The sequence below is a fragment of the Trematosphaeria pertusa genome, assembly GCF_010094035.1.
Source record: "Trematosphaeria pertusa strain CBS 122368 unplaced genomic scaffold BU26scaffold_17, whole genome shotgun sequence".
In the NCBI taxonomy this organism is placed as follows: Eukaryota; Fungi; Ascomycota; class Dothideomycetes; order Pleosporales; family Trematosphaeriaceae; genus Trematosphaeria; species Trematosphaeria pertusa.
In genome coordinates this window covers 665,381-693,251 of record NW_022987228.1, presented here as the reverse complement: position 1 = coordinate 693,251, position 27,871 = coordinate 665,381, and the positions used below count along the sequence as shown (strand labels likewise).

Genomic DNA, 27,871 nt, shown 5'->3' with positions numbered 1-27,871 from the left:
ATGCTTCCCTCAACCGGTAGTCAAGGGAGATCTCATAGCGCTTTCCTCCATGGGCAGCGCCGACATTGCCCGCCTAAATCCTATACTTATCAAATTCGTCTTGTACACTCTCCGGCCGTATTTGGTCGCCGAAATCGCGGGCAGGGTGGTGCAGAGCATGAAGGAGACCCTCGAACGCGATGTAGCATCCCGCATGGGCTTCATATATGAGTGCCGGCTTCGATGCCATTACTCTGCGTGGAGAATTCGGGGAGGCGGAGATGGAGACAGAGACAAAGACGGGTTGGTAGATGTTTTGGAGCGAAAGAGCATTGAAGCGACTGAGGGGGGCAAAGAACTGAGGAGGCGAGGTGTCCCTGGACACAACGTTACTAGCGTTGAAAGTGGAGAGGGGAAGGTACGACCAGTGGAGACTCACCTCAACAGCACACTCCCCTCCTCGTTACCATGACCGTAACAGCAACATGTCAGGTATCGAGGTCACCGGCCTCATTCTTGCATCTTTACCGCTGGTCGTGGGCGCGTTGGAACGCTGTAGGAAAGGAGTGAGTACCAGTCATTCGCGCTGCCAGAAGCTAATCCCTAGTGCAGATGTCGATCATGCAGGACATGAGAAACTACGAATTGGTCTTCCAGGATATCTGTTCAGAATTCCGAGCATCGGTGTGCATATACATGCACTCATGCCATCGATTACTTGGACCACTCAACCTCCCAGACACGCGGATGAATGAGTTGTTAGAACAACGCAGTAGCGAGGCATGGTCGGCTCCGACGCTTAAGAGCGCGATTGAGCGCCGGCTCGGTCCAGATCATTACAGCGCATACCTCGCAATGACGAATAAACTCCACCGGAGGATTGCGAAGCTCTGCGAGAAACTGAAGTTGAATAGCCAGTTGAAGGTGAGCCGGACCTTGCTATGAGCGGAACACCGACTAACGTTACGTAGCCATTCTGGGTCGGAGATAGCGATCTAGTCGACGAAGAAGCCCGCCGGAAGTTCTTCGGTTTCCTAAACAAGGTCAAATTCGGATTCGGCACGCGGAGGTGTAAAAGATTGCTTCGCGCCATCGATCGAGATATCAAGAAGATTTCCGAGCTAACAACCGGAGCCTTCCAATTGGAGCCACTCCGAACCAAAAAGAAAATCCAGACTCAGTCTGTCTATTGGCAGAACGTCAGAGAGCAAGCTCAACGTCTCTTCGATAGTCTCAGCTTGCGTTTGCACCCTTGCTCTTGCAATCAACCGCACCAGGCGAACTTACAGTTGGACTTCCACCGGGGCGAATATGAGCTCGAAGGTACTAGGTTCACGTTTCTCCTGACGTTTGAGAGGTCTGCGGGCATCCCGCAAGCACTACCATGGAACTGGAAGGATGTCGAAATCGAATCTGCGTGTCTCCCAACGCAGTAAGTTGAGATCCTCTTAACACTTACGTAATTCTGACGAAGCACCTCAGAGTAGACGAACCCACTCCTCCAGCAAGAGAGCTTAAGAGGAAAAGGGGGACCTTCGGACCTTCCATTACCATAGTACCGCCGTCACCGAGACAAGCCCCACGCTCGTCGCCCGCCGCCCTAGCGAATAAGATAGATAATCTCTGCAAGGTAATAATGAACGGTCCGGCATGGGAATGTTGCCTAGGCGTGTTGGAGGACCGATCATGGCAGCATCGTATCTATTCGGTGACAGGACCTGGAAGCAGCAACCGAATTTCCGAGGTAATCTCTTTGAAGGAGGTCATCAGTGGCGGTCGATCCATATCCACGCGACAGAAGTAGGTATACGCATCCGCTGGTTCGTCAACCTCATGCTAACTGGTTAGGTGCACCCTCGCTCTTGCGCTCGCATCGTCCGTCCTGCAGCTCTACGATACCGCCTGGCTACCCAAACATTGGGATACCAAGAATATCTTCGTCTTGAAAGACCATTCCGGCGACTTCTTGCCTTCCGCATATGTCTCCCGAACATTCGCCTCTTCAGTAGCTTTGCAAGCAGACCCTCGCCCACAATGCTGCGTCAAGAACGAGAACGTGTTCGCCCTCGGCATCGCACTACTTGAAGTCGCATACAAAGCTCCTCTCCAGTCCTTAAAACGGCCCGAAGACCTAAACGAATTTGGAGCGGAGGACCTTATGACGAAATACAGACTTGCTGTTCGCCTGGCTGACAACGTGCATACTGTAGAAAGCCATAACTACGCGATAGCTGTCTCACGCTGCATTCGCTTCAAGTTCGATGCAGTCAGCTGCGACTTCTCCGATAAGGAGTTCCAGGAGCAATTTTTCGAGGGGGTGGTGGTTCCGTTGCGGGCGGATTGGGAGTTCGCAGCTGGCAAGTTTTGACGTTGTTGGTCGAGCTCGCAAAGTGTGCATTAGCCCAAGTAAAAGAGATGGTGGATGGAAAGGAAGACGGAGAACCTTAGACCTCGGGAAGACTACCGCAGTGCCAAGCCGCTAACGTTACGCTAAGCCTGTACTATCCACATGTCATTCGTGACAACGGATGAATCCGGGGAACTTGGCCGTAATGAGTAGAGAGACGAGCAACAGCAGTGTTCGATTCTTGATACTTTGCGGTCTAAACGAGCGTCATCGGCGCGATATATGTATGCTAGGAGTAAGGCATGTTGAAATGCGTAACCAAGGTGTCTTCATGACTGTTGAAGCCAGGGACACAGAAAATCAAATGCAGCCAATATTCCCAGAATCAATTTGATCCCCGATTTCCCACATTTCTTTAGTAATCGTCTCCTCGGGAGATCACCTCCTTGCAATTCGGCCGGAGCAGAACGGTCTATTAAGAGTGTGTCAGCAAGGTTCTGTGGTCTTCAACTCGTGGACCAACTCACATGTTCAAATTGTGCGACATACGAGCCAGGAATATCGACCAGCGGCGCATAGGACTCAACAATGCCATTCAAGACGAGCGATTTCATGCCAAGGTGGTAATGCTTCACGCCAAGGCGCTCAAGGTAACGTCTGGAGAAGACCAGAGTTCCGAAGTTCTCGTCGATCGTCTTCAGCAGCGACTTAGCGGAGGCATGATGAAGCCCAGCAGCGCTGGCATGCTCATTGCGCCCGTAGCCGTAAACTCCTACATCATCTCTGAGATAACCTTTGCCAGTGCTGCCGAAGGTTTCGATGGCGAATACATCGCCTTCTTCCATGCGTTGGGATGTTTGGGTCTTGACGAAGGGGACTTGTTTGTCGCCATGGATCTTGTAGCGCAGGATGTTATGGCCAGTTATGCTCCGAACCGCTTTGACAGGGATGACCTTTCGATTGAGCTCGACTTCGTAGCTCTCCATCACTTCTTGGATTGCCCCACTGATGTGATCGATCCGGGCGTCGATCCCAGCTTCCTGGGCATTTATTGAGCTTTGAACACGCTGGGTACCGTAGATTCGCTTACCTTGAGCCCAGTATTGGTGGCTGCCTTGACAGCCGCGAGCAGATTATCGTAGGCCGAATTGAAAGCCACGGTAAAGGCGCTATCAACAATCCTGCCGCTGACATGAACTCCGAAATCTACTTTCAGGACATCGTCGTACTGGAGGATAACCTCTTTGGCTCCAGGATTGGGAGTCCAATGAGCAGCTACGTTGTTCAAGCAGAGCCCAGTCGGAAATCCCATGCCGGCTTTGAGAGCGTCTCCGGTCTCAAGACCTTGGTGGTCGGTCAGTGCCCGAACGCCATCCTCAATCTCTTGGGCAAGCTGGCTCATGGCAATGCCGGGCTTTGCGATCGTCTGCACATGCTGGCGGACCTGGCGATGGACTTCGGCAGCTTTGCGATAATCATTCAGGAATTCGTCATCCATGTTGCTCAGGAGGGACAGATGACGAAGTTCTTCAGCCGTGGTGCGCCGAAGATTGTCATTGGCAGTGACATATTCGACAATCTCGCCCTCCGGATATCGCTGATCGGCAAAGAGGTTGGCGAGTGCAACCCTCGGAGGAGTCGACTGCTGTCCCGGTACCTTCTTTTTCTTCTTCTTGTTACTCTTTCTTTTCTTCTTCTTACCTTCTAGGGTTAGCTCCAAGTGTGCATTCACTTCAAGTTAGCTTACTATTGCTGGGCTGAGCACCGGACTTCAGGTCTGCTCCAATCTTGCTGTCGTCGTCGTCGTCCCCATCTTCGTCTTCCCCTTCGAGGGCACCATGAAGGAATCCACTTGCTGCGGCAAGCTTGGGAGGATTGGCGACGGCAATTGCAGCGCCTGCCGAGGACTCTGCTCAAGGTGTCAGCATAGCGTACAACCCAAAAGCAAGTACTCCTTTTTCCATACCATTCGGTCCCCGACGATGGCCATCTGGTGTCTTGGATCCCATGATTGGCTTCGACTCGCAGTCATAAGGTTCCTTAGGTAGTCGTTGATGCGATTAAAGGTCGGCTTACGAAGAGATCACAAGCAAGCCAGGTCGCCAGCATGTCTTGGCAGACGCCTTACCCTCTTAGGACTCGCAGCCGCCCGAACTTCGGCATGTGTTCGGAGCCCTTCCGAGCCGAGGCCTATCAAGACCCAGCAAGGCGCGCTCTCCACCACGACCGGCTCCGCAGCTATTTCGCCATGCAAGACGTCTACACTCGTTGCCCGCTTATCCACCCTATATCCCTCCTATCCGATCGATATCGACACCGCCGCTTTTGCGACGCTTTTGGATGACTTGGTCGCTCCCACTGACGGCGCGTAATTGAACCTGGTGATGTCAGACTCCGTGGGTACGTACCGGAACCGCAGGGAGATGGGGGAAGTTGGGAGGGAGCGATGCTAATGCATATGGGACTAGACCGAGTATTTAGCCATGCGCTCAACACGGTCAATAAGATCCGCACTGGATCGCAGAAGCCGCCGTCGGCGACGCGATTGAAGCTGTACGGACTGTATAAGCAGGCCATGGGTATATCTCATCTTGTCCTTCTCGCCGTCACCACATCTGACAAGGGCCAGAGGGCGATGTCGACGGCATAATGGAACGATCCGAAGGAGGCGGCGAGGAAGCACACCGCGCAAGGGAGAAATGGTACGTCGAGCGGGGCACGCGACACCGCATCTCCATGCCGAAATGCTGACAAGAAACCGGATAGGGATGCATGGAAGCAGCAGAACGGCCTCTCCCGAACCGAAGCCAAGCGCAGATACATCACCACCCTCATCGACACCATGCACAAATACGCCTCCCCCTCGCCGGACTCCCGCGAACTCGTCGCCGAACTCGAATTCGTCTGGGACCAAGTCAAATCGAATGTCCCCTCGTCTTCATCCTCGTCGCCTCTACAAACATTAAGCCAGATGGGTCTACACATGCCGCCCAACTATCCACAGCTCGGCACGGGGAAAGGCAAGGCAAGGGCGGATGTTGCGATGGATGACGACGGCCCGCTGCAGGTTAAGAGCCCCATGTCACAGAGCGAGGAAGACCTAGAAGAAGAGGAGGCGGAAATAGACCACGAAGAGTTTGTCGATGCGCCAGACTCGCAATACAACCCCACATCCGAAGACGCAGGCGTGCAGACCGACCTCGCGCCCCAACCGCCCCTTCCTTCCAAATCAAACGTTCTAACACCCAAACCTGCATCCCCGTCCCCGTCCGCAGCAAAAGAAAACCCGGCAGACCAGAAATGGCGAAAGCGCGTCGAGCAAGCCCTCGTGAAAATGACCGCCGAGGTCGCCGCCCTCCGCGAACAGCTCGAATCACGGCGCTTATTCACTCACACTCGAAGGTACAGGTTCTTCCGCTTTCTGTGGCGGATAGTGTGGGGAAGCTTAAAGCACATCGCCGTCGATGTCGTTATCCTAGGTATTATACTGCTGTGGCTGCGGCGCAAGAAAGACCGCAGGCTGGAGGGCGCGGTGAGAGTGCTGCTTGGCGATGCGGTCGCGGAAGTGCAGAGGGTGGGCGGAGCGCAGCTGGGGAAGGTTAAACTTCCTAGCCTGGGGGGAGGGAAGAAGAGCAGTCCGAATTGAGCTGAACTGGACTAGACTGGCGTCTGGTGTGGGGAGGACGGATGCTTTGTATATAGGAGCCGCTCGTTCATGAGGTATGACACGTTGTATGATTTGAATCGCGGGAATCTGTTTTTGTGTAGATATACGAAGTTTTATCATCGAGCGCGAAGGTCGACACTGGACAGGGCTTGTAGATTCGAGTGTCGTGTGAGCCCATCTGTCGCGCTGAATAGTAATCCATTATAGCACTTTATTCTTGATTTGGCTAAGGTTGATAGATCCCACGTTCCCGTTTCCACGTGAACACGTGTATACGCTAAAAGGCACAGATCTATAAATATGATTCTATTGGTTGTCGAGCGAATCATCATGGGCCTTGGGGGCCGTTTGCCTTTTTCCAAGTCATCTGACGCGTCGTAGGCGGCAGCAGGCGCTGACCGCGCAGTATCGAGCCGCCTTTATCGAGCCATGAATGCATGTCATCGCATCTTAACCGAGCTGATGCTGCAGCTCATCGAGCCTGTTCTTAACGAGCCATTACGGCATACACCCTTCACCCCTCGTAAATGAAAAACATAAGTAGAGGATTCTCCCGTCCGCATAGCCAAAGATTTCTCCTCTACTCTCTCTTGCTGGGACATCCAATGGCTTTCCACTTGGGCAGGTCAGTTTTGATCTATTATTTGACCACCTTTTTTAAGACGATGCACTGATTCTGAGCAGTTCTAACAGAGTCGACTCCGCGTTGGCGGAGCAGACCATCGACCCAAGGCCGCTTCATAGTAACTATACCGTCCATTCATCCGCATCTGGTCCTCCGCCCGATCATCCGCCCTCTCCCGAGGATCTGTGAGTGCTCGCACCCATTCTTCTGCCTTAACATCTCGCAGATTAGTCCGGAACCTACGACCGAAAGGTTCAGAGTACAAGACGACAACGTTGACAACGTCAAGCAGACTTCCCCTCCCGGGCCCGGGATTACACGGAGGCAGCCGGTGCAAACCGCCCGAGCTGTAAATGTCCCGCTCAGAAAAACAACATATAGTCGTCACAGGGGACAATGAGGCTAGCGCGCAAGTCGGGGAGAAAGGCAGGGGAAGGACTGTACAGCAGGGTTTGTACAGGGCCAACAAGGACAGAGCAAATGTTTTTCTGAGCACGATTCGGTATCACGGAAAAAGACGCGCATACTAGCCTTGCAACGAAGTTGCGAATCTCCGCCTGTCCAGCTACATTGTTGCCAATGTCAGCTTTCAAAGCCTATCCCCGCCAGGCTCCCCAATGGGGAAGACCTGACGGACTATCATGCTCCAGTCTCTTGCCGGTATCCCCACTTTCTTTTACTTACATCGCTGGTCTAGGGCATTGGGGGTTGGCACGACGCCAGACTACGGATGTCTGAGCGACCTGGATCATGCCAACTTCAATACGGGCAATGTTCTATTCCCTGGCTCGTACTGCTTGGGTGGCCAGGGGCAACCCCCGATCTATTCTCCAGTTGGAGCGACCATGCCAATTTCGCCACAGAGCTTCTTTCTACCCCATGCAGAGCTCGAAGCAGGCCTTCCAGGTTCACGTTGGCCAACCGACCAGCAGAGTGCAGTTTGGCAAGCACCGTCGGTGATGGGAGCAACACATCCAATGGCTAGCTTTGCAGGCATCGAAGACGGCGAGCCTGACTCGTAAGAGACCAATTCTGATCCGAACGCGGTTACTACAAGCAACCACTAACATGTGCGAGGATCCCTGGACTCTGGACGAACTCCGCGGCGGATTGTGATCCTGTGGCGGGGACGGGGTTCACGCCTGGGCAGTTCGGAATCCCTGGGACGGAGATGTAAGGGACTCGCCCTGATCCCGAGCCAATCCATATTTTGCAACTACTGACAAACGCTAGGGCGCTTTTGTCGTCGTGGAATCGTGCCATGGATTGGGATTTTTCGAGGGAAATGGGGTTGATGGTCCAAGGCCCCAAATACGAGTACGAAGAGTAGGAGACCCACACTGGGCCAAACACACGAACCTTGAAAGGCTACTAATATATGTTAGGAAAGCTCAGCTATGGGGCGATTTTGAGGCGACGAACCAGGAGGTGCAGACCGATCCCACTACGCACCGGCCGAAGCAACGTCGAACGCGCCGAAAGCGGAACCATAAGGCCAGAGTTCAATGCCGCGAATGTGAAAAAGACTATGCGCATACTCAAAGTTTGAGAAGGCACGAAAGTGAATCCCGCCATGGCCCTGAGAAGCAGATCGCCTCTCGCCCGCGTAAAGCGCGTGCTCGGGGATCCTAGGTATATTTGGGATACGGACAGGAGAGGATTGGGGGGTGTTCTAAAGATAACGGGCGTGGAGCGGAAAGGTGTGGTACCGGAAATTGTAGGGGGGACGTGGGGCCTTTTCGTTGAGGGAGCCTTTATAGGCAGAGTGTACTTGCAGAATTTTATATTGAGTTTGGTTTTTTTCATAACCACGGCTCATGCATATGAGTGACAGCCGCAGAAGCTTGAGGTTAGATGACTCCTGTGGAGTATGAAAGTTCAGGGCCTAGGTTGGAGGGACGAAGTGCCGACTGGCATAGAAACGTTAAGCGGCGTCAGCTCGGCCTTTGCGGTTGGAAATGGTTTGTTGTGAGGTGTTGAAGGGCCTTCAGGCTTACCGACGACGACCTCCATCATCACCGTATCGGAGGCGGCCTAGGGTAGGCTTTACGCCTAGAAACTGAGACCCTAAGAATGGATGAATATAGATAAGAGATCGTAACAAAACATCCAATACAAGAAACGCTATGCACTCAACCCAACCCCAAAGCAAAAATGGATAATCCCCTCCCTCACACACCCTGCACCTTCCGATAACTTGGCGGCTTCAACGTCCTCCCCAGTATCTTCCCCGCATACGGCGGCACCAAACTCACACTCGCGACGACGACAAACTTCCACCAAAAAGCCAGACTACTCACATACGCAAGCTCAAAATACCTGTCTAGAAACGGAATGCTGCCAAAATAAATTCCCGCTGTGCCGAAGATAGAAGCAACCATGATCCAATGCCAGGTGGTAACTTCCATGGCCACCATGATGAGCTCGTTCATAACGAGCACGGTAAAGGAGACGGAGACCATTTTCTTGAAGATGAGCGTGTCGTCGTTACCGACGCCGACGAGGAGCTGAGACAGGCCTTGGATCATGGAGCCTTGGTAGATAGAGACGAGGACCCAGATGAGGAAGGACTTTGTGGAGAGGGAGCGGCCGAGTTTGAGCTCGGCGTAGAGTTCTGGGTAGAGGTTTGCGACGGACTCGTCGACGTCGCGGTCGAGTACGAGCGAGAAGACGGGCGCCATGGTGTATATGGTGGAGTAGCCGACGAGCAGCCAGTCTTTGTAAAGGGCGTTAGGCTCGAAGGACGAGGCGATGGAGTAGACAGTTTGGCAGATGGAAATGATGAGACCGCGATGGATGACGAATTGGGAGAGCTTGGCGGATCGTTTGTAGCTGTTGCGGCCGTGCCAGACGAGCAGTTTGACGAGGTAGCAAAACTGCTCGATGGAGAAGTCAGCGGCGAGGGAGGCCTGGCGGCCTTCTTTCCCAACAATGCCGACGCCGACGTCGGCAGCTTGGATCATGGAGACGTCGTTGCCGCCGTCGCCGATGCAGCAGACGCGCTTCTTGGTGTGTTCACGGATGAGGCGGGCGACGTCGGCTTTTTGAGTCGGCGAGCAGCGGCAGGCGACGACGGCGGGGAGCTGGACAGCGATGGAGATGAATTCTTGGCGGTAGTAGTTTAGCATTAAAGCGAGGGATTCGCCGTCGATGAGGAGACAGGCGTCGGTTTTGCCGCGCAAGAAATCTAGGGAAGAACGTGCAAGATCCTTGCGTTTCACTACGCCTTCATTAGCATCCGGGCATATTGGCAAGGGGGCAAGCATACTTACTCTTCGCAATAGTATGCACATACTGCCCGCGTGCGACCAGCTTGGAGCTTACGGCGACACAGCGAGCAGTCTCTACTTTATCTCCAGTCAACATCCATATCTTGATCCCAGCATTACGGAGAAGCTCTAGCGACGGTTTGACATCCTTCTGCAGCTTGTCTTCAACGCCAGTGACACCAAGGAGCTCTAGGTCATGCTCAAGGTATTCCTTGACCACATCGGCGACGGCGTTATCGCGGTTGTGCAATGCCAGAGACGCTTGCGCATGCTTGGTCGAGAACTCTTGATACGTCTGCTCGGACAGCTTCTTACGCCCTACGACAAGGGTTCGAAGGCCTTCTCTTGCCATGTTCGACGTCTCTTCGTCTAGCCAGTCGTTGGCAGCCACAATAGAACTCATGACAGTATCAGCGCCCTTTTGATAGAACCAAATCTCGCCATCTTCATAAGACGCTGATGAAACGGGTCCATGGGAAAAGCGTACTACTATGCCCATTCGTTTGCCTTCCGATGTGAACGGGAATAAATTCAGGATACGAACTCGAACGACAACGTTCCCGGTCTCGCAAGACTGGAGCGTCATCGATTCTCGATCGCGCTGTAAGAGCCTGAGGCCGACGTTTTCCGTCCAGCGAACAATGGCAATCTCATCGGGAGATGAAGCCTGGTACGTGGTAACCGTTTCTCCGTTCACCTCTTCAGTGGTAGGCGTGACGTTGTGGCAGAGGGCCAAGGCGAGGACAACGTCGCGGACGCGGGATCCAATCTCTCTCCGGGTGCGCGTTGCTGAAGTGAGAGGAGCAATGTACGCGGAAGAAGGTGTGACAAAAGAGGGAGCCTCTCCCGCGGGAGTGGTAAGGCTTTGGTGCACATATGACGAGACTTCGTCCATTGCTTCATTGGCATAAGAAACCGTGCCGACGTGTATCTTCTTCATCTCCATCTCTGCTAATGGTTAGCACAGGACAAGTCCGCGCCAGGAACGAGACTTACCGTTCTGGGTCAGGGTACCTGTCTTGTCGCTCAAGAGGTACTCGACCCGGCCCAAATCCTCCGGAATAGTACTTGTTCGTACCACCGTGCCGCTGATGCTCTGATCATGCTCGATGAACCATGCGTAGACCGATTTGCCCATATCCAGGTTGACTCGCAGGCCAACCGGCACAATAGTGGAGAACAGAATCAAGAACCGCATCATAGAGACATACCACTGGCGGCCGTCGATTTCGCGGAACCGAGCCAGAGCAACGAGAACAAACGACAGGGAGAGGGTAAAGATGCAGAGAAACTTTGTCAAGGAGTTAATTTCCAACTCCAACAGGCCGGTCTTAGATCTCGACGGTGATGTTGACAGGGCTTGACGCGTTTGTGGGCCAGTGTAGACGACAACGGCAAGCACTTGGCAGCTAGAAGCAAGCACAGTGTTCGCCCAGATCGTATTATCGATGCTGAGCGGCGCTGACTGAATTTGCTCCGTTGCAGGCTGCTCCTCTCGCTCGTGGGGATCGTACTGGTGCTTGCGCTTCGGCTGAAGCTCGACAGTCGCGTAGAATTCGTTGACCTTCCTGTCCGGCCTGCCAGCAACAACTCGCAACCTAGTGTATTCTCCCAAGTCCAGATTCTGCGTCAGGGGAGAGGATAAGCGCAGCTTCCAGTCGGTCTCACCATCCAACTGATCTGTTCGGATGAAGGCCTCTCCGGATGCTCCGGTAGTTGCCGCATTGGTCTTTCTTGCTCCAGCGTCAGAATTGCCGTGGGCCTCTTCAGGCACAAGAGTCGGGGAGCCATCGACGATGTCAGGTTTAGCGGTTACCGGAGGGGTGCCCTCGTTAGAATAACTCTTGAGGATCACCATGTCGGCGGGCACTCGTTGATCTTTGCCAAGCTTTACCACATCACCCACCTTGAGATTCCGCGACGGTTTCGTGACTTCCCAGTAATTGGCCGTTGGTATGCCTTTCGTAGTGCCCAGACGCTGCTCCTCATCTTCTATATCAGTCAACCGGCCTCCGCTGCCTCTTTGCGCTTTCTTTAACCTCCGCTTCTTGCTCGCACTCTTCCCCGGCGCAACGCCATTGCCCACGCTGTTGTCCTCAAATCTCAGAACAGTATAGCCCTCGGAGTTCGCTTCAGCATCCCTCCGCCGTCTCGCAATGTCGTCGAGAGCCTCCTTCCCCAGAGTGACCGAAATGACAAACGCCAGGGGTGCAATGTATGTCGAAAGGTAACCGAGGCGCAAGGCGGGTATAATCTGCGATAGTGCTACAAGCAGAAAGTACATGTTAATGAAGAAGGAGAATTCGTTATACAGGGTGCGTGGCAGGAAGCTCCAGGGCGTGTACTTTGCGTTCGAGACGGCGTTGGCAGGGAACCGTGAGGTCTGCGCTTGACCGACGGCGACGGTCCGTTGGCCGGTAGGGTCATGCTCCTCCTCCGCATCAGAGTCGCCTCGCCCTCCCTGCCCTAGCTGTATGCCTGGCGTATTCGGCGCGGATGTACCTAGAAAGCTCGGAAGTCTGATGGTGGAAGCGAATCGTGACAGAGTGCTGGGCGCCCGCTGGTGTCGTCTCCCTGGAGTAAGTGAGGGCAGCAGCGGCGCATCATCGTTCCCAGACTGACCAAAGCTGCCGTTAGAATGCCTGTGTGCCGCATCATCGTCGTCTATCAGACCCCTCAGATCCTCCTCTTCCGGCTCCTGTCTCCTATTCCCCCGCAGTCTGCCTACCCTCAGATTTCTCAGCGGTATTCGTGCGCCCAGCTCATGGTATGGCTTCCGGTGTTCCTTGGAGTGGCGGCGGGGCGGAGATGCTGCAGATTGCGAGTTGGCGGCAAGCGGGTCGAGTTCGTCGAGGTCTAGCTCTAGATCGGAATCGTCGTCGGGGGCATTTGGCTGGTGGTATAGATGGGGGGCCGCCATGGCTCATGAGTGAGTGGGGGCGTATGCGAGAGGCGGAGGAAGGTCGGGTGGCTTAAGCTATCTCTGCGGCATGTGCGAAGCACCCTGAAGCCCTCTAGGACTCTCTATCCAGTGTTCGGGGGTCCGCGGGAATGTGAGGTGTCTTCCGTATGCGGCGCTCTAGGCGGCCAGATATGCTGTTTGGAGCGGCGGTATTCCGGCGACGCGACGCTCTTCTGCGCGGGGCAGCGGCAGTGGGCTGCAGAGGTGTAAATAACGGCGTGTCTGCCAGTTGAAGGGTGAGTTGGAGTGTCGCTGGCTTAGAACGCGCGGTTGTCCTCTCTCGAAGGCATCTCTTGATGCGCTGGCGCCACAATGTGGCTGAGCGGCCCTCGGCTTCCGCGTCTCGCGTCCGAGCTGCGGCAGGGATCGAGTATTACTTTGCGTTTGGATCAGGAACACATGGCCTTAACCTTTATCATCCATCATCTGCTTCATTGGCGATGCAGCCGTGCACCGTGTCCTTTTCGTAGCCCATTGCGCGCTCTTTTCGCTTTGCCGGGCGATACACTGCGCGCGGCGTTCAGCGTTGGCCTTTCTTCTCCTTCTCTTGTATAGGTACGTCTGATCCCCGTGACGTCGGCCGTGGAAAGGGATAGCTACTCCCTATTCTCAACGCACCCGCTCTGCACCTCCACGCCTCCAACGCCAGCCCGCGCAACGCGCATCCAGCATTCAGCTCGCCTATCTTGCGCCGCCTCTGAATACCCGCATTTTCGAACCCAGACCATCCGCCAACGATGCCCGCGTCCTCCGTCCACGCATCACCGAGGCCCGCCATATGAGTCGATTAATGCCCGCCCCATTTCAGCGCTGATGTCCTCGCGTAGTATTTACATATACCCCTTGTACGCTACACGGTAATTGCCATAATGGACGAAGACGGCCCGAATTTCTCATACGCGTACGGGGGCACCACCACGCTGTCAGCCTCTTCGTGGAATCCCGCGTTGAGACCTGACCACGAGACCGAAGAGACCACCGCGAAGCGTATGCAGCCATCACCAAAAATCGTGCCACAGTCGAAACCGGTCTTGGAGGATAGCCAGGACGAGGAGGATGATTTGCCTGTGGCACCTTCAGCTTCCGCCATCCCCGCGCACGTCAGCAACAGCGTCCCCGATCGCGAGCCCAACTCGGATGACGATTTCTTCGATCGCTACGGCTCCGGCGACGTCCCACGAAGCGCCCCGCAACCGCTTGATAACGAGATAAACGGACACGGAGTTAGCGGAGCCGAGGAAGATGGCCTGATAAGCGCAACAGAGGCTCTCAACCTGGATGCGCCAGACAAGCATATCAATGCGCATATGAACGGCGCTTTGACCGCGCCATGGAAGGCCGTCATGGAGAACGACGTGGCGGATGCAGAAGCTCCAGAGGCACACCCGGCCGAGAGGTACGAACATCAGGGAGAGAGCACAGCCTTGGAAGACGCTGTAGCCGAGAGCGCCAAAGTGCCGCTAGTCGCAGATGCAGAGCCGGTAACTGACGACTGGGACGCTTCTGGAGAGGTTTTCGATCTCGGAGGAAAGCCACAAGATGCACCTATTGCGACCCCTCTGGATGTGCCTTTTGCGACTCCACAAGCCGAAGCTATTGGAACAACCGTTGGCGATGATGTTATTGGAAACACCAAGGTCGGAGGAAATGCTGGAGAAGAGATAGAATGGGGCAACACCGAGGGTGATGACTTCTTCGGTGCTGGCGCTGCTATCCAGCCAATTGAGCCAGAGAAATCGACAGAGGGCCCCGGAGCACATGTCATGCAAGATACAGAGGCAACGCCTACGGCAGGCGCGGATTCCGTGTGGGATATTACATTGGACGATGATTTCCTGCCTGACACCGAGGAGACCCCGGCTTTTGAGCTAGACGATGAAGGCTTTCTAGAGGAGCCGTCCGAACCAGCACCTCAGCCTGTGCAAGCAACTTCATTGGGATCCAGCACTATCAATCGATATGCACCCCAAGCAGCGCAGGTACCACAGCCGCCTGCGAACCCATATGGCTTGCAGGCGCCTCAGTTCACTGATTTCTCTCGGATGGACCAGGGGAAGCCCGCAGCAACTCCAAATGTTCCCTATGGCGCGTATAACCAACCCTCTTCATATCAGCAACAGCCTTCCAGGCCTGAAATGCCCAGCTCTGCGGAAAGCTTCGCCGCCAAGTCGAAAGGTGGTTATCATTCTCCATACGACCTGCCTGACGATGTCGTTGCTCCCATTCGAAAACGGCCTACCCACCGAACCTCATCGATACCAAGCGCGCAACCGACTCCACCGCCACCAAGGACTAGCAGCATATCCAATACGGGCGCACCTCGGCCGCCACCCTCAAACATGTCCACATCAAGCTTATCTCCGCCATCATCTGGTCATTCGATGCAATCCCAGATGACTGGCATCCCCCCAAAACCGGCTGCTCCGACGAAGGCCCCTTCCAATGATTTTTTCACGGAGTTGCCGATAACTTCTAAACCGAAGCATCACGGACATTCAGGACGTTATACGCCGCAGCCCAGCACGCCCCAGCACCCTCCTCCACATGCCCCTCCTCCACATGGTTTCCCTCCTAAAGAGCGCACAGCGTCCTGGTCTTCGTTAAGAAATGAAGTCCTCCCAGATTCGGGCGGTCTTGTCTCCCAACTTCGGCAACCCGAGCGGTTACCAGTCTTCCCGGATCAACCAACAGCGATGGAGCGGTCTAATAGTCTCCCCGTTCCACCACCTCATTCAGCGACGGCCCCGCCTTCAACACGATACTCCCCAGTACCCCCATCCGCACCTACAGCTCATGCGCGCTACTCACCTGCTCCTCCAGCCGCAGCAGCGCCGAACACCCGGTATTCGCCAGCACCTCCCCAGGCGCCATTTCAGAATCATCACGCCTCGGCACCGCCTACCGGGCCACCTCGTCCTCCACAACCGTACGCACCTCGCACTTCCAGTCCCCTCGCATACAATGCCGTACCACACCAACATGAGGCGCAAGTAGCTGCCCACGAAGAGCATGTGCATCGCCCACCCAACCATCATGCCATGCATTCAGCCGAGGGTATGCCCCATCCTCCGTTCAGGAGTCCTCTAGAAGGTGTCAGCGAGGTAGAGGAGCAGGGACCAATCCAACCGTCGCGACCCCCAATGACTGCCAGATCGGAAACGCCACCTCCGCGGAGTGGCCCTTCATCGGCTGTCAGTTCGCCGAGGAAGAGGGCGAACTATGTGCCGCAGCACCAAGCTAACCATGCGCCACCTCCTCCAAGCATGCCCTCACCGCCACGAGCTCATTCGCTGTCACCTTCTGCCACGATGAAGCACGCTCCTCGTAGCGTTTCCTACAACGAGCGACCTGCAACGGGTAATGGCCTCATGTCTCCACCGTCGACTTTCAGCGTCCAATCGGCTCCTCAGAACATAAATGTCATACCGCATAGAGCCCAACTGTTCCACGATTACGAGTGCATTGCACCAACTGATGAACGGGCTGCGGACCCGCTCCAGCGCTGGAAGGGCGCCCCAGTCTTCTCGTGGGGTCTGGGCGGAACCGTTGTCACCAGTTTTCCGAAACAGATTCCCCGTTACGGCGCCGGTGCCTCAATACCGATGATGAAATGCAGTCCCGGAGAAGTCAAAGTCCAGAACGTCAAAGAAGCTTTACCATTGGCCGAAGACATCGCCAAGTTCCCCGGCCCACTCAAGGCGAAGGGCAAGAAGAAGGACGTTTCAGCATGGCTAGGACGAAAAATTGAGGCGTTGGAAAATCAACTCAAGACGCCCGGATTGGACCAAGCAATGAATGCGGACGACGTGAAGCGCGTTGAGGAGAAGACTCTGCTTTGGAAGATCATGCAAGTCTTCATAGACAATGACGGTCAGTTAGACGGCAACGCCATAGTGGAAGCCGCGGTCAGAAAAGTCTTGTCACCAGAAGGGGAGGAGTTGTCCGCGGACGGAGGCGCGTCATTTTCAACCGCCGCAGATCTTGTCGGCCACTCGAGGTCTAATACCTCCGCGGTACAAGCCGAACCCGTCGATCCTCGAGCGATAGAAGAATTGAGAACCCTGCTTACAAAGGGTGACCGTGAAAAGGCGGTATGGCATGCCGTGGATCGGCGGTTGTGGGCTCACGCCATGCTTCTTTCATCGACCTTGAACAAGGACGTCTGGAAGCAAGTCGTGCAAGAGTTCGTTCAGAAAGAGGTCAAGAAGATTGGACGCAACAACCAAGCCCTCGCGGTTCTCTACGAAATATTCGCAGGCAACCATGAGGATTGCATCGACGAGCTCGTTCCCGCATCTGCCCGAGCTGGCTTCCAGATGATGAGCACCGATGGCGCCGGCCCGGCCCAAAATGCGCTTCAAGGGTTGGACAAATGGCGGGAGACGCTTTCTCTAGTTCTCAGTAACCGTAGCGAGGGCGATGCAGCAGCTTTGCTTTCGTTAGGGAAACTATTGGCAGGCTACGGCCGGATTGAAGCTGCCCATATTTGCTTCATCTTCGCCCGCTTCGCAACGTACATTAGCGGAGTCGATGATGAACAGTCGAGCATTGTCCTCGTTGGTGCCGACCATCACCAGAACCCGCTGGACCTGGGTATTGATCTGGAGCCTATCCTCCTGACCGAAGTTTACGAGTTCGGTCTTTCGCTATCAGCGCAGGCAGGATCGCACGTCATTCCTCATCTGCAGAACTACAAGCTTGCGCATGCATATCAATTGGCCGAGTACGGATACAAGTCCGATGCACAGGCATACTGCGATGCTATCGCCGCCTCAATGAAGTCGACCACAAGGATCTCACCCTACTACAACGGCAGCTTCGTAGCAAGCCTAGACGACCTGAGCAAACGTCTCTCACAGTCTCCAAAGGACGGGTCCTCCTGGATTTCCAAACCGAGCATGGACAAGGTGTCGAGCTCGCTGTTGTCCAAGTTCAATAGCTTCATCGCCGGCGACGAGGAGGATGCCGCATCAAACCATTCCGGCGGCCCCGAGGTCGGGCCATTCGCCAAAATTGCCGGTAACACACCTACTCTCAGTCCGTCTCAGTCAAGCGCGGATCTCTATGGAGCGTACTCAGGCTACGGTGCTCCTGTGCCTCCTCCCTCGGGGCCTGCAAACTCTAGGTATGCGCCATCTAATGCATATGCTCCGAGGTCATCGTTAGATCAAGCCCGGTCACGTTATGAGCCACAAGGACGACCGTCACTGGAATCTACAGACGGCACAGGGTTACGAGCTGTTTCCGACACCTACATTCCTTCGCCTAATCTTTCCGGACCTTACACAGCTGCGCAACCTCTGCTCAGCCCAACCAGCCAGCAACCGCAGCTCTCTAAGTCGCAGTCCTATTCGCCTCTTCGCACAGAACACAGTGCTCCTCAGCTCGCCTATGGTAGCCCTTACCAGCCAACCGCCCCAGCAGCGGAGTCAACGCCGGACTTTGGAGGATACCAACCGCAAGCAAGCTTTGGTGCTACGCCTGCGGAGCCCACACAGCCCTCGAGCGGATATGAACCTCCAACATCCTATGAGCCGCCCACGAGCTCCTATGAACCTCCCTCATACGAGCCATATAAGCCGGACGAGGAAGACAAGTCTTCAGAGGAGGAGCCGAAGCCAAAGAAGGCGTTCATGGATGATGGCGATGACGACTTCGGGTCTCGCGATGCCACCCTCAAAGCGAAGCAAAAGTCCGAAGCAGATCGTAAAGCTGACGAGGCCTTCCGCAAGGCCGCCGAGGAAGATACTAAGAGGGACAAAGAGGTTGCAGCGGCGAAGAAGTCTGGCGGTTGGTTTGGAGGATGGTTTAAGAAGGACCCCAACGCAGGGCCAGGCCCAATCAAAGCTAAGCTTGGCGAGGAGAACTCTTTCTACTACGACCCCGAGCTCAAGAAATGGGTCAACAAGAAGGCAGGCGCTACGGAAGCGACGAAACCAATGGCTACGCCGCCGCCGCCCAGGAGCGGACCGCCGAGCAGGAGCATCTCCAGCACCAGCACCCCTGGAGGTCCGCCGTCTTCGCTGCCCACCAGAAGCAGCCATCTTAGCGCACCGCCCTCTCGTCCTCCTACTTCGAATCCGATGCGCAGCTCGTCTATGCCGCCTCCGATGGGGGTGCCGGGCTCGCGAGCTTCCACTCCAGGTATACCGTCCGACACCGAAGGTGGCAAAGCCCCGCCACTCATGCCACCCGTGCTTCCTGCCGGTTCAGGACCGCCATCCAGACCCGGCACCGGGATGAGCAATGCTAGTAGCATTGACGATTTACTTGGAGCACCGCAAGCGAGGAAGGGCGCTGCGGGCAGAAAGAAGAAGGCTGGGAGGTACGTTGATGTTATGGCGAAGCCATGATAGGAGAGATATGGGGAATATACATGCATCATGGCGTTTCACGGAATCGGGCGTTCTTAGAGTCAGGTTGGTCAGTGGTCGAACGGGTTCGCACCTCGAGCCTTCTTGTCGTTCGCTTAGAAAGGGATTAGGGATTCTAAGATCCCGAATGTAGAAAATGTGTGCTGTTTATGGTTTTTTAGGGCTCTCGCAGTCTGTTCTTATATACCTCGACTGAGGGCTTAGCATGATACGATAAGCTATTTAATATCCAAGTCTGACTCTTCTTTCAACTTTTCGTGGGATATCGGCTCAAGCGATACTGGCTTGCGGAGATTGTGTCAGGTACGGAGAAGGGCCACTGTTGTTTATAGAGGAGAAGAGGTGGTTGAAGAGTAGATACAGAAACAACGATGGTCATCATCATCAGTCCCCGGAGGTCTTCAGCCCCCAATATCTCGACCGCTCCGCCACCTTGAGCCCGGCAAAGCCAGCACAATGCCCGATCCTCGTTCACCTCACCCATCACTTGTCCCGCCGCGCCGTCCTTTCACTCCAGATCTGGATTCGACAATACAGAACCGTAGTACTAGTGTCTCTTTGCTCCTCGGTCCGCACACGCACTTCAACATACATGCCTGTGTTTCGGCTTTTCATCTTCTATGCAGAGAGCCAGTCCGATGCACCGAGGACATCGCGGGTTTCGGCGCGACTTTCAGACGGGTCCCCACGCATGGCTTGAACATTTCCCCTTTTTGGCACTGCTGCGGTGGGAGGGTGCGAGGATTTGGACACTGTAGATGGGGGATTGCCTTTTGTTCACTAGCAGTCCAGAGCCGCCGGGATTCTCGCACCATCGCTTGTTGCGTCTGATAGTTTTCGAGGAGGCTTGGACTCATGCCTTTGTTATCGGTGGTTTTTTGGTGGTGAAGAGAGAGGGCTAGTCCGGACACCATGATGTGCTAGCTGGTCAGTTGTGGTATATCCACGGGCGCGGGGTCATCCGTCTTTTCGCGTATATATTCTAGTACGCGCAAGGAAGCTGATGTGGTGGGTGGAAGAGAAGGAGAGGTGGAGAGGTTTGTATATACGCAAGGGGATAAAAGAAGACGGAGGCCATGTACTCCCTGTCATCGTGGTTTTAGTGAGGACATCAGATACTCCGGAGTCCGGAAGTGTCGAGACGTTAATATTCTGAGACGCGGTTTCGGTCCAGCGAGGAGGGCGCGAACATCCACTTTAAAGAGTAGCAGTTTTAGAGGCTGGCGCTCTGCTCATACGTCAGTGTCAGAGTCGTTTTAGTCCCCGGGAGAGAGGTCCGGTGCCAACACATGTCGTGGCCTGGATCGGGTTTTAGTCCAGGTCCAAGCGGGACACGACCGGCTAGAGGAGCGGTTTTAGTGGACTCGGTTGCGAGTGTGGTGGAGGGTAGGAGAAGCGGCGGCGCGGAGGAGAGATTTATATTCGGGTCTGCTTCTTCCACGCGCGGTCATATGCGCGATGATGGGGGTTTTAGGCGTTCATCCATCCATCACTGGGAGTCGATGGGACTTTTGTACCCGGAGTCTTTAGTTATGGTGAACCATAATACGATCCTTTGGTGGAAGAGTGAAGTCCGGTAATGCCATGAAAGAACAAAGAATAACTTTAAGAGGCAGGCACGGGACTCCGACACATGCGAGGTGTGGTTCTTTTAGTGAAGACACGGGAAGGAAGAGAGTAACCGGTTCCAATGCAGAGTTAGTGCGACTGGGTGCCCGACTCTGGACCTGATTGGATGTAGATTTGAGAATTGGGAGGCACGATGGCTTGAGGAGCGGCGCTGACATGGCGAGTGCCAAAGGTCGTCTCTAGACCCGCACATAGCGACACCCCAGTGTAATTTTTAGAACCTCAACAGACCCGTTGGTACGGCGCAAGTCCTCCCGGTCACAGCCATGAATGTCTTTCTTCACGGCTCTTCCCCGAAGCGACCGCATGAGAGTAGTGTCTCACATTCTGGTTCCACTGGAAGGCCAAGGACCATAAGAATGTCGCAGAGTCTTTTTAATACTTCAAACCGAGGAAGGCCACATCACGAGAGCCGGTGTGGGATTTCAGTCTCCGCGGCACATTATACACCAGCTGGACATTTTAGAGAGAAGCAAAGAGAAGTTGCGCTGTGAGGAAAGAAATAAGCAAGGAAGAGAGAGGTTTTATATAGCTGAGACGGAGGAGAGTTCGCTTACATGAGCCCTTCAGCGCACGATACAAAGCAGCTTCTCCGTTCGTGTAACACCGCGAAGGCATTCTAGCTAGACATTGGAGAAGACACCGTCACCACCAACGGGTAGTCACTGTCAAGCTAGAATGATGATTCTCACCACCGAGACACGCCTATGCCGTTCATCTTCTGCGCTATCAATAATTACCGCTCGCGTCGGTCGAAAGCGCATTGAAGAGTAAGGGGTCACTTTCAGTTTCCGTTCATCTGTAATTAAGATTCATGTCGACGACAGTACAGGTGTCAGCTCCGTCAGCTACAAAAAGCATGAAGCCATCAACATCATGGACGCTGCAGATGTACTTGTGTGCGCAGGTCCATGGACACCTATGATCCTGCCGGCGGTGTCATTGTTGACGCCTTGCGGACATAGCGTTATTTTCAAGCCATCACGGCCCCTTTCGCCGTACATACTCTTCCCGAACATCCAACCAGCACCAAACAGCTCCATTGACAATTTACTATCACCGGATATCTATCCACGCCCAGCTGACGATCTCCATGGATTCGACACTGTATATGCCAGCGGACCGGATGACTACGAGACTGATCTTCCTCTGGATGCTGATGAAGTTAAGGTGGTCGAGAAGAAATGTGTGGACGTCCTTACAGCTATTGGAAGCGTATCGCAAGAAATTCATGATGGTGATATCGTTGCGAAGCAAGCATGCTACAAGCCACAAATTCGGAAACACGAGGAGACCGAGGAAGTAGGACCGATGGTAGGGCCGGTAGGAACAAAAGGATTGTGGCTGGCGACAGCGCACGATGAGTGGAGTATCCAAAATGCGCCCGGTACTGGCCTTGTCTCGAGTGAGATGATCTTCGAGGGCAAAGCTCGTAGTGCCGATTGCAGTAGTTTGGATCCCAAGCATTTCTTGAGGATACCTGCAGCGCTTTATGCGGAAAAAAGTGAGAGAGGGATAGTACTATGAAAGAAGGACGAAGAAGGAAGGGAAGAGAAATGGGCAGTTGTAGTTGAGTTGATAGGAAGGAGCGGAACCACGGGTCACGCTGAATCGACGTCGACCGAGATGCTGGAGAGCCTCATCATTAGGCTGCGAGCATGGTCATCTCACTGATAGCTCTCCCATCGAAACAAAGATCTTAACTCAATATTACCAAGACCTTTTCCCAAAGGCTCCATTTCAGTTCGTTTTGTGTCTTTTTTAAGCTCTACCGAAACACTTCCCAAGACAGTTTCTTCATGTCTGCTGCATCTGGTGCATTCTACTCCTCCAAGGCCATGTTGAAGTGCAGCTAGAAGTTTTGGTTCAGTCCCGCATGGTGAGGCTCTTCAAATTTGAAGCTGGTAAAGACAGAATAGTCGTGAGGAAGGAAAGGAGGAACGAAGCAAGGCGAGAAGAGGTCTATATGCATGTGCTAAGAGAGATTCTGGTCCGAGTGGGAGAAATGGTCTCGTGTTTGTACCCCAAAGTACACCGGGCAAGGTGATTGTGCAGCCATTGATCAAGCTCAAGTCCACACGGTACCATGGTTCGCACTTAGCAACACTTCCTTCCGTCTGCGTGCCTCTTTTGCCTTCGCGATTTCAGAGTTCCACCAATCTCTCAAGCTTCACGTGGCCTCATCAATGCCCACTTTTAGTCCCCAACCGAGGCGTCAGTCCATAGGGTTGCAGTAAGGCTTTTTTTAAGTCCAGCTTCCCATATGTGCGTACCTCTTGCACTTTTAGATCGAAACTTGCTCATCGAATGCTGTGAAGAAGGAAGGAGCTGTAGAAGGGGAAGGAAAGGGTGGGGTGCAGATGAGACATGTCGGTCAACGCAGTTTCGTCCTTGCCTTCTCCCACAAACCACCCCTCCGCAACACTTCTTCCAGGTCACCCCAATCAGGGCCACCATTGAGCCTTTTGAAGTGCCCCAAAACACCAAATTCCATATGATTTGATTTGATTTCAATTTTTAATCCCGCACCGGGGCGCCACTCCATGTGTCCTCGGGGTTATTTTTTTTAGTCTGGCTCTCGATGGTACTTCAATGATAGCTTTTTATGGTAGTCGTTGACGAGCCAGCACTGTAAGGAGAGAAAGAAAGCAGAACGAAAGAAGAAGAAGAGGTACTTATATACCCATGTTTTCGATCGTCTTATTAAGCACAAGATGACTGGCTCGTCGCCCATAACCCCCTCTCCGGCCGCATCCCCCAGTCCGAAGCCAGTGAATCACCGTCATAGAACAAACAATAATCACCACAATCCTTATTTGCGGTGTACTCCATCAACCCGCGCAAGCCCCTTTCCACTTTTTCTCTCCCATCGCGCACCGAGACACTTTCACATGTCACCTGTGCATATTAACTTTAGTCTCCCTACCGCAGACACCCATATGCTCTTCCACCATAGCTTTTAGACCCCGGGCATCTCCACACGAACCTTCGGAGATAATGATTTTAGACGACCTTGTACCAAAGCCTTGTTCCAGAGCATTGTAAAGGAAGAAAGAAGGTGACGTCGAGACTGGAATTTATACCCACAATCTATCTGGAGTACGGATGGCACACGTGTCTCATTCTGGCATCACTTCTAAAGTCCTGGTGGATCCAACAGCGCTGCTGCTAATCATCATTACCATCGTCTAGCTTCGGTGCGCTGCACTTACCGTCACAACCTGGCAATCCCCTTCTCACTCTTTCGTCTCTCTACCACGCACCGGAACAGCTTCCCATAGTGCTCGACGTCCTTTCTCTTTACTCCCCGCACCGACGACTCCCTTTAGGACTGCAATTTTTAGAGCCCGCACATATTCCCATAACATCGTGTACCTTCGTGTTTTAGGCAAGCACTGTGCTAGGGCGCTGTGGGAGAAGGAAAAAGGAAAGAAGAGAAGGCAGTGAAGGAAATTTATACCTACAGACCTCCATGCAGTCATCAGTTCGGTGAACCTATGTCCAGTCCGAATCATATTTCCCCATCTCCAAATAAGCCCGTTGCTGTCTTCAAGCCAAACAGTGATCACCACCCTTACCTCTCTTCGGTGCGATCCACGGAAACCCTCCCTCTCTACACTCCCACACTCTTTCTGAATACACCCAGTTGTAGCCTCAGCCGGTGCGGAAGACTAGCATCCCACCAAACACCCAACTCCCACATACAACAGTAGAACGTGTCATTTTAGAGAACATTGCGCTGGCGATGTGGAGAGAAAGGAGAATATCCGGAGAACGAGAAGAAGAGGGATTTATATCCCCACGATCTTGCTCAGAGCAATGTCGACTACTTCCTTGGTTAGGTGCACATATGTCCCAACCGTCCGCATTGTCTAAGTGGCGCTAGCGGGAGTGATGGTAAGCACCATCGTCTCGCTTCGGTGTGCTTCACGGAGCCTCGCACCACCCCTCACGCTTCACTTCACTTCACTTCCCTTCTCACCGTGTAGAAGCACATCCCCATCAACGATAGCGGCATACATTTTTGATCCCCCACCGCACCCTCCAACCTCCCCATAGCTCTTCCAAACTGTCCCTTTTAGACGCTACGTCCACATGCAGCATCTTGTACCGCGCTTTTAGACAGACGGTGCAGCCCAGCGCGATGAAGAAAGAAACCCGAAGCAGAGGGAGGCTATAGCGAGTTTATATATGCCAAGAATCCAGTCCATTCGACTCATTCATGAACATAGCCTTCCCATTCCCATTCCCACTTCCAGAATCCCCAACCCACCAACCGCTTTCGCTTTCCGCAGGCCTCCCAACTCGCCGCGCCGCACCTCCGATCCGTGGTGCTCATCATCGCTATTTACTCGCTCTGGTGCACTCCCACCGACACCGAAGCCGCCAGCATCCTCTCCCCCATTGCATCTTCCCCAGCCCCCTCCCAGCAGAAGCAGGTTCCATGAACCAACTGAATTTGTCTTTTTAGAGCGTCACCGAGACACACCAAGACACGTCGGATGGTCTCTAGCACATTTCGGCAGATGCTTTTTTAATCCCCGACTCGACAGGGCCATGGTCCATCGGGCGATAGGTTTTAGTTGGCCTGATGCTGGGTCGATGTAGTGGAGGAAAGGAGGAAAGGTTGCGAGAGGCAGAAGAGGGGTTTATATAGTCCGTAGCCGAGGGACTCCGGGTGGCTGGTTGAAAGGGGACTGAAGCACATCAAGGTCCTGTATGCTCACCTGACCTAGATTGTGTTTAGTGCGCTGAAGCACTTCAAGACTAGAGGTACTTAGTTTGCTATTTCTATATACCTCTCCATTCTATGTGTGCGCAATATGCGATGCCTAAAAATTGCACACCACCTAAACTCTTGAAGCCACCCGTCTACTTCCTCTTCCTCCCCTGCTCCTTCTTCGACGAACTCCCGCTCGCCTTCACTGCTTCCCCATCCTTCTCCGGCACCTTCGGCCCCTTCTCCCCCTCATCCGGCGTACTCGTCAACGGCTTGTTCGCCTTCTTCTCCTCCTCTTCTTCCTCGTCCCCACCCTGCCCGAACTCATTAACCCTACTATAATCCACCTTGTACATCCACGTCTGGTACAGATAAATAAAGAAGATGACATCATCTCTTAGGGTCGCAAGTCGATGCAGCGTCGGCATTTTAATCGTAAACGCGAACAAGTCGTCGATAAAGGTGTTCAGGAATTTGTACGTCATGGCGCGACCGGGCATGTGCGCGACAGATTTGAGGCGGTAGTTGATGTAGAGCGAGGGCACCATCATGAGGAAGCCGTAGGCGTAGACGGAGCCGACGAGCGTGGTGATGATGAAGGAGTACCATGATTTGTGCGTGTCGTAGACGAGCGAATAGATGGCGTAGGCGCCGAGGAGCGGGATGGCGACCCAGTAGAGGTAGCGGAAGGCGATCTCGTCGTATTCTTGAGTCTTCTTTTCGGTTTCGGAGAGGACGTGCTTGTCTTCGAAGACGATTGTGTAGGGCAGTAAAGAGCCTGGTGCGGTCTGCCGAACGCGGACATTGACTGACTTGGTAATCTTCCAAGCCTCAATAGCGATACCCATACCCTGGCCGAACAGAATCATCCAAGAGGTATTCTCGTTGTTGTCCATAAGGTAGAGAAAAATGACAGCTTGCATGAAAACGTTGGCAAGAATGGTACGAACAGAAGTACCAACGTTATCCTTCTTCTTCCTCCAGTGCTGAACGTCGTTCTTGAAAGCAAGCATTTCGAAGATCATGTGGAATACCGAGACAATAGCCGTGATACCGAGTAGGTATGAGTTGCTGTCGATGAGGATTTCCTTGAACATCTCCATTTCAGAGCCGTCACCACCAGTCGGAGAAGCCTGCCCTGCCGCCGCAGCCTGAGACTGCGCACGAATGTTCGCCTCCATTGATGCGTAGATATTGAACTTCCAATTGGCGAGGTTGTTGAGCTTGACATTAAGCGGGAGTGTCTTGACGGTGTCGTTGAGCTCGACCATGTGCTTCTTCAGCTGCCAGAACGTATTCGTGAACAAGACCGGGTAGTACCATCCATGCTGCCCAGTCGCATCCCTCGAGCCCGTTGCGTCCAATTGGAAAAACTCTCTCGGTCCCGGATGCATCGAAGGATAATTGACAACGCCAGAATCTGGAATCATGCTGATCGTGAAGTTTGGGTGATAGTAAGAGCCAATGATCTTCGGCGCCTCCTTCTCCTCCTCAGTCTCCTGGTCTCTCTCGGGCATATCTGAGAGCAGATTCCTTGTCTTTTTAATTTTCTTCTTGCCATGATACTGCGTCAACGGTCGAATGAAATGGTACGCCTTCGTAGGGTCGTAGCCGGGCACAGTCGGATCGATCACGCTGCCGCTCTGCGCAACGTAGAAATGCGCAAACAGCGTAGCATTGTGCTGGACGGCGGTAGGAACCTTGAACTCGGTGTGTATCTCCCTGTTATCCTTGTAGTCTCCAAATTTGAAGTTCTTCTCCTCAATCAGGAGTGATTCCTTCGGCATGCTCTTCAGCGCCGGCATCGCGAGCGACGGCGAAATGTACATGGAGATATCGACCTCGCTGCCCACCGGCCACATGGGCGCGAGGCTTTGCGGGATGGGGTTGTACTGCGCATCTGCATTCAGCTGGCGAGGGCGGCTGTCGAAGGCCGGAATAGAGACTTTGGCATTGGGGACGACGGCGCCCTTCGCGGGGTCGGCATTCTGCTGCGGCTGGGGGAGGAATTGCTTCGTAGCGAATTGGATAAGCAAAAAGATGCCGACGCTCTGCACGATAGTCCGCAGAATCTGTGAGTGAAGCCGTTAGCAAACATTGCCATTGCGGGGACGAGGGGTGCTGGACGGCCGCGGAGGGAATACATACGCTGCCTCCGCCCTGCTCGTCCTGCTGTCGTGCCTCCGGCATGACGGTTTACTCGCTGACTGAGGTCGGCCTGATAGGTTAGATGCCAGTGCGAGGAGTCACAGTTGGGAGGAGATGATGGGCGGCGGATGCCGAAAGATGCTGCGGTCGC

At 54.0% G+C, this 27,871-nt stretch overlaps 9 protein-coding genes across 9 annotated transcripts; 5 read left to right on the top strand and 4 right to left on the bottom strand.

Annotated features, from left to right (window-relative positions):
• Positions 1 to 464: 464 nt before the first annotated feature.
• BU26DRAFT_609497 (uncharacterized protein) lies at positions 465 to 2,395 on the top strand (the record flags this gene model as incomplete). Its single annotated transcript, XM_033835927.1, has 5 exons — positions 465 to 545; positions 592 to 903; positions 951 to 1,411; positions 1,462 to 1,779; positions 1,828 to 2,395. The coding sequence occupies 5 exons, from the start codon at positions 465 to 467 to the stop codon at positions 2,345 to 2,347; spliced, it is 1,692 nt and encodes a 563-aa protein (XP_033678462.1). The 3' UTR covers positions 2,348 to 2,395.
• A 278-nt stretch (positions 2,396 to 2,673) lies between these two features.
• Positions 2,674 to 4,372, bottom strand: BU26DRAFT_523759 (methionine aminopeptidase 2-like protein). The gene is made up of 5 exons (XM_033830129.1): positions 4,293 to 4,372; positions 4,074 to 4,235; positions 3,417 to 4,027; positions 2,854 to 3,366; positions 2,674 to 2,798 (listed from the first exon to the last, which is right to left on the bottom strand). The coding sequence occupies exons 1-5, from the start codon at positions 4,333 to 4,335 to the stop codon at positions 2,742 to 2,744; spliced, it is 1,386 nt and encodes a 461-aa protein (XP_033678461.1). The 5' UTR covers positions 4,336 to 4,372; the 3' UTR covers positions 2,674 to 2,741.
• A 186-nt stretch (positions 4,373 to 4,558) lies between these two features.
• BU26DRAFT_493415 (uncharacterized protein) lies at positions 4,559 to 6,191 on the top strand. Its single transcript, XM_033826150.1, has 4 exons — positions 4,559 to 4,726; positions 4,795 to 4,905; positions 4,956 to 5,028; positions 5,093 to 6,191. Exons 1-4 carry the CDS (start codon positions 4,711 to 4,713, stop codon positions 5,970 to 5,972), a joined length of 1,080 nt encoding a protein of 359 aa, XP_033678460.1. The 5' UTR covers positions 4,559 to 4,710; the 3' UTR covers positions 5,973 to 6,191.
• An 815-nt stretch (positions 6,192 to 7,006) lies between these two features.
• BU26DRAFT_118050 (uncharacterized protein) lies at positions 7,007 to 8,111 on the top strand. The gene is made up of 4 exons (XM_033819483.1): positions 7,007 to 7,636; positions 7,696 to 7,791; positions 7,852 to 7,944; positions 8,009 to 8,111. The coding sequence occupies exons 1-4, from the start codon at positions 7,260 to 7,262 to the stop codon at positions 8,028 to 8,030; spliced, it is 588 nt and encodes a 195-aa protein (XP_033678459.1). The 5' UTR covers positions 7,007 to 7,259; the 3' UTR covers positions 8,031 to 8,111.
• A 468-nt stretch (positions 8,112 to 8,579) lies between these two features.
• On the bottom strand, positions 8,580 to 13,118 carry BU26DRAFT_543548 (phospholipid-translocating P-type ATPase). The gene is made up of 3 exons (XM_033831699.1): positions 10,884 to 13,118; positions 9,891 to 10,835; positions 8,580 to 9,838 (listed from the first exon to the last, which is right to left on the bottom strand). Exons 1-3 carry the CDS (start codon positions 12,805 to 12,807, stop codon positions 8,790 to 8,792), a joined length of 3,918 nt encoding a protein of 1,305 aa, XP_033678458.1. The 5' UTR covers positions 12,808 to 13,118; the 3' UTR covers positions 8,580 to 8,789.
• A 174-nt stretch (positions 13,119 to 13,292) lies between these two features.
• BU26DRAFT_523755 (uncharacterized protein) lies at positions 13,293 to 19,590 on the top strand. Its single transcript, XM_033830128.1, has one exon. It carries the CDS (start codon positions 13,719 to 13,721, stop codon positions 19,200 to 19,202), a length of 5,484 nt encoding a protein of 1,827 aa, XP_033678457.1. The 5' UTR covers positions 13,293 to 13,718; the 3' UTR covers positions 19,203 to 19,590.
• A 2,138-nt stretch (positions 19,591 to 21,728) lies between these two features.
• Positions 21,729 to 22,379, top strand: BU26DRAFT_509960 (uncharacterized protein; the record flags this gene model as incomplete). The annotated part of the gene is made up of 1 exon (XM_033827186.1): positions 21,729 to 22,379. The coding sequence occupies one exon, from the start codon at positions 21,729 to 21,731 to the stop codon at positions 22,377 to 22,379; it is 651 nt and encodes a 216-aa protein (XP_033678456.1).
• A 2,693-nt stretch (positions 22,380 to 25,072) lies between these two features.
• On the bottom strand, positions 25,073 to 25,411 carry BU26DRAFT_509959 (uncharacterized protein; the record flags this gene model as incomplete). The annotated part of the gene is made up of 2 exons (XM_033827185.1): positions 25,073 to 25,305; positions 25,342 to 25,411. The coding sequence occupies 2 exons, from the start codon at positions 25,409 to 25,411 to the stop codon at positions 25,073 to 25,075; spliced, it is 303 nt and encodes a 100-aa protein (XP_033678455.1).
• A 187-nt stretch (positions 25,412 to 25,598) lies between these two features.
• On the bottom strand, positions 25,599 to 27,841 carry BU26DRAFT_523754 (cleft lip and palate transmembrane 1). The gene is made up of 2 exons (XM_033830127.1): positions 27,721 to 27,841; positions 25,599 to 27,644 (listed from the first exon to the last, which is right to left on the bottom strand). The coding sequence occupies exons 1-2, from the start codon at positions 27,760 to 27,762 to the stop codon at positions 25,725 to 25,727; spliced, it is 1,962 nt and encodes a 653-aa protein (XP_033678454.1). The 5' UTR covers positions 27,763 to 27,841; the 3' UTR covers positions 25,599 to 25,724.
• Positions 27,842 to 27,871: the final 30 nt, after the last annotated feature.

Coding starts and splice junctions, on each gene's coding strand:
- BU26DRAFT_523759 (XM_033830129.1), bottom strand. CDS start 4,335: ATGGGATCCAAGACACCAGATGGCCATCGTCGGGGACCGAATG. Junction 4,028..4,073: donor CGGTGCTCAGCCCAGCAATA/GTAAGCTAACTT, acceptor TAACCCTAGAAG/GTAAGAAGAAGAAAAGAAAG. Junction 2,799..2,853: donor ATGTCGCACAATTTGAACAT/GTGAGTTGGTCC, acceptor CACTCTTAATAG/ACCGTTCTGCTCCGGCCGAA.
- BU26DRAFT_493415 (XM_033826150.1), top strand. Junction 4,906..4,955: donor ACTGTATAAGCAGGCCATGG/GTATATCTCATC, acceptor GACAAGGGCCAG/AGGGCGATGTCGACGGCATA. Junction 5,029..5,092: donor CACCGCGCAAGGGAGAAATG/GTACGTCGAGCG, acceptor GAAACCGGATAG/GGATGCATGGAAGCAGCAGA.
- BU26DRAFT_118050 (XM_033819483.1), top strand. CDS start 7,260: ATGCTCCAGTCTCTTGCCGGTATCCCCACTTTCTTTTACTTACATCGC. Junction 7,637..7,695: donor GAAGACGGCGAGCCTGACTC/GTAAGAGACCAA, acceptor AACATGTGCGAG/GATCCCTGGACTCTGGACGA. Junction 7,945..8,008: donor CCCAAATACGAGTACGAAGA/GTAGGAGACCCA, acceptor ATGTTAGGAAAG/CTCAGCTATGGGGCGATTTT.
- BU26DRAFT_543548 (XM_033831699.1), bottom strand. CDS start 12,807: ATGGCGGCCCCCCATCTATACCACCAGCCAAATGCCCCCGACGACGAT. Junction 10,836..10,883: donor AGGTACCCTGACCCAGAACG/GTAAGTCTCGTT, acceptor AACCATTAGCAG/AGATGGAGATGAAGAAGATA. Junction 9,839..9,890: donor TGTGCATACTATTGCGAAGA/GTAAGTATGCTT, acceptor ATGAAGGCGTAG/TGAAACGCAAGGATCTTGCA.
- BU26DRAFT_523755 (XM_033830128.1), top strand. CDS start 13,719: ATGGACGAAGACGGCCCGAATTTCTCATACGCGTACGGGGGCACCACC.
- BU26DRAFT_523754 (XM_033830127.1), bottom strand. CDS start 27,762: ATGCCGGAGGCACGACAGCAGGACGAGCAGGGCGGAGGCAGC. Junction 27,645..27,720: donor ACGAGCAGGGCGGAGGCAGC/GTATGTATTCCC, acceptor CTTCACTCACAG/ATTCTGCGGACTATCGTGCA.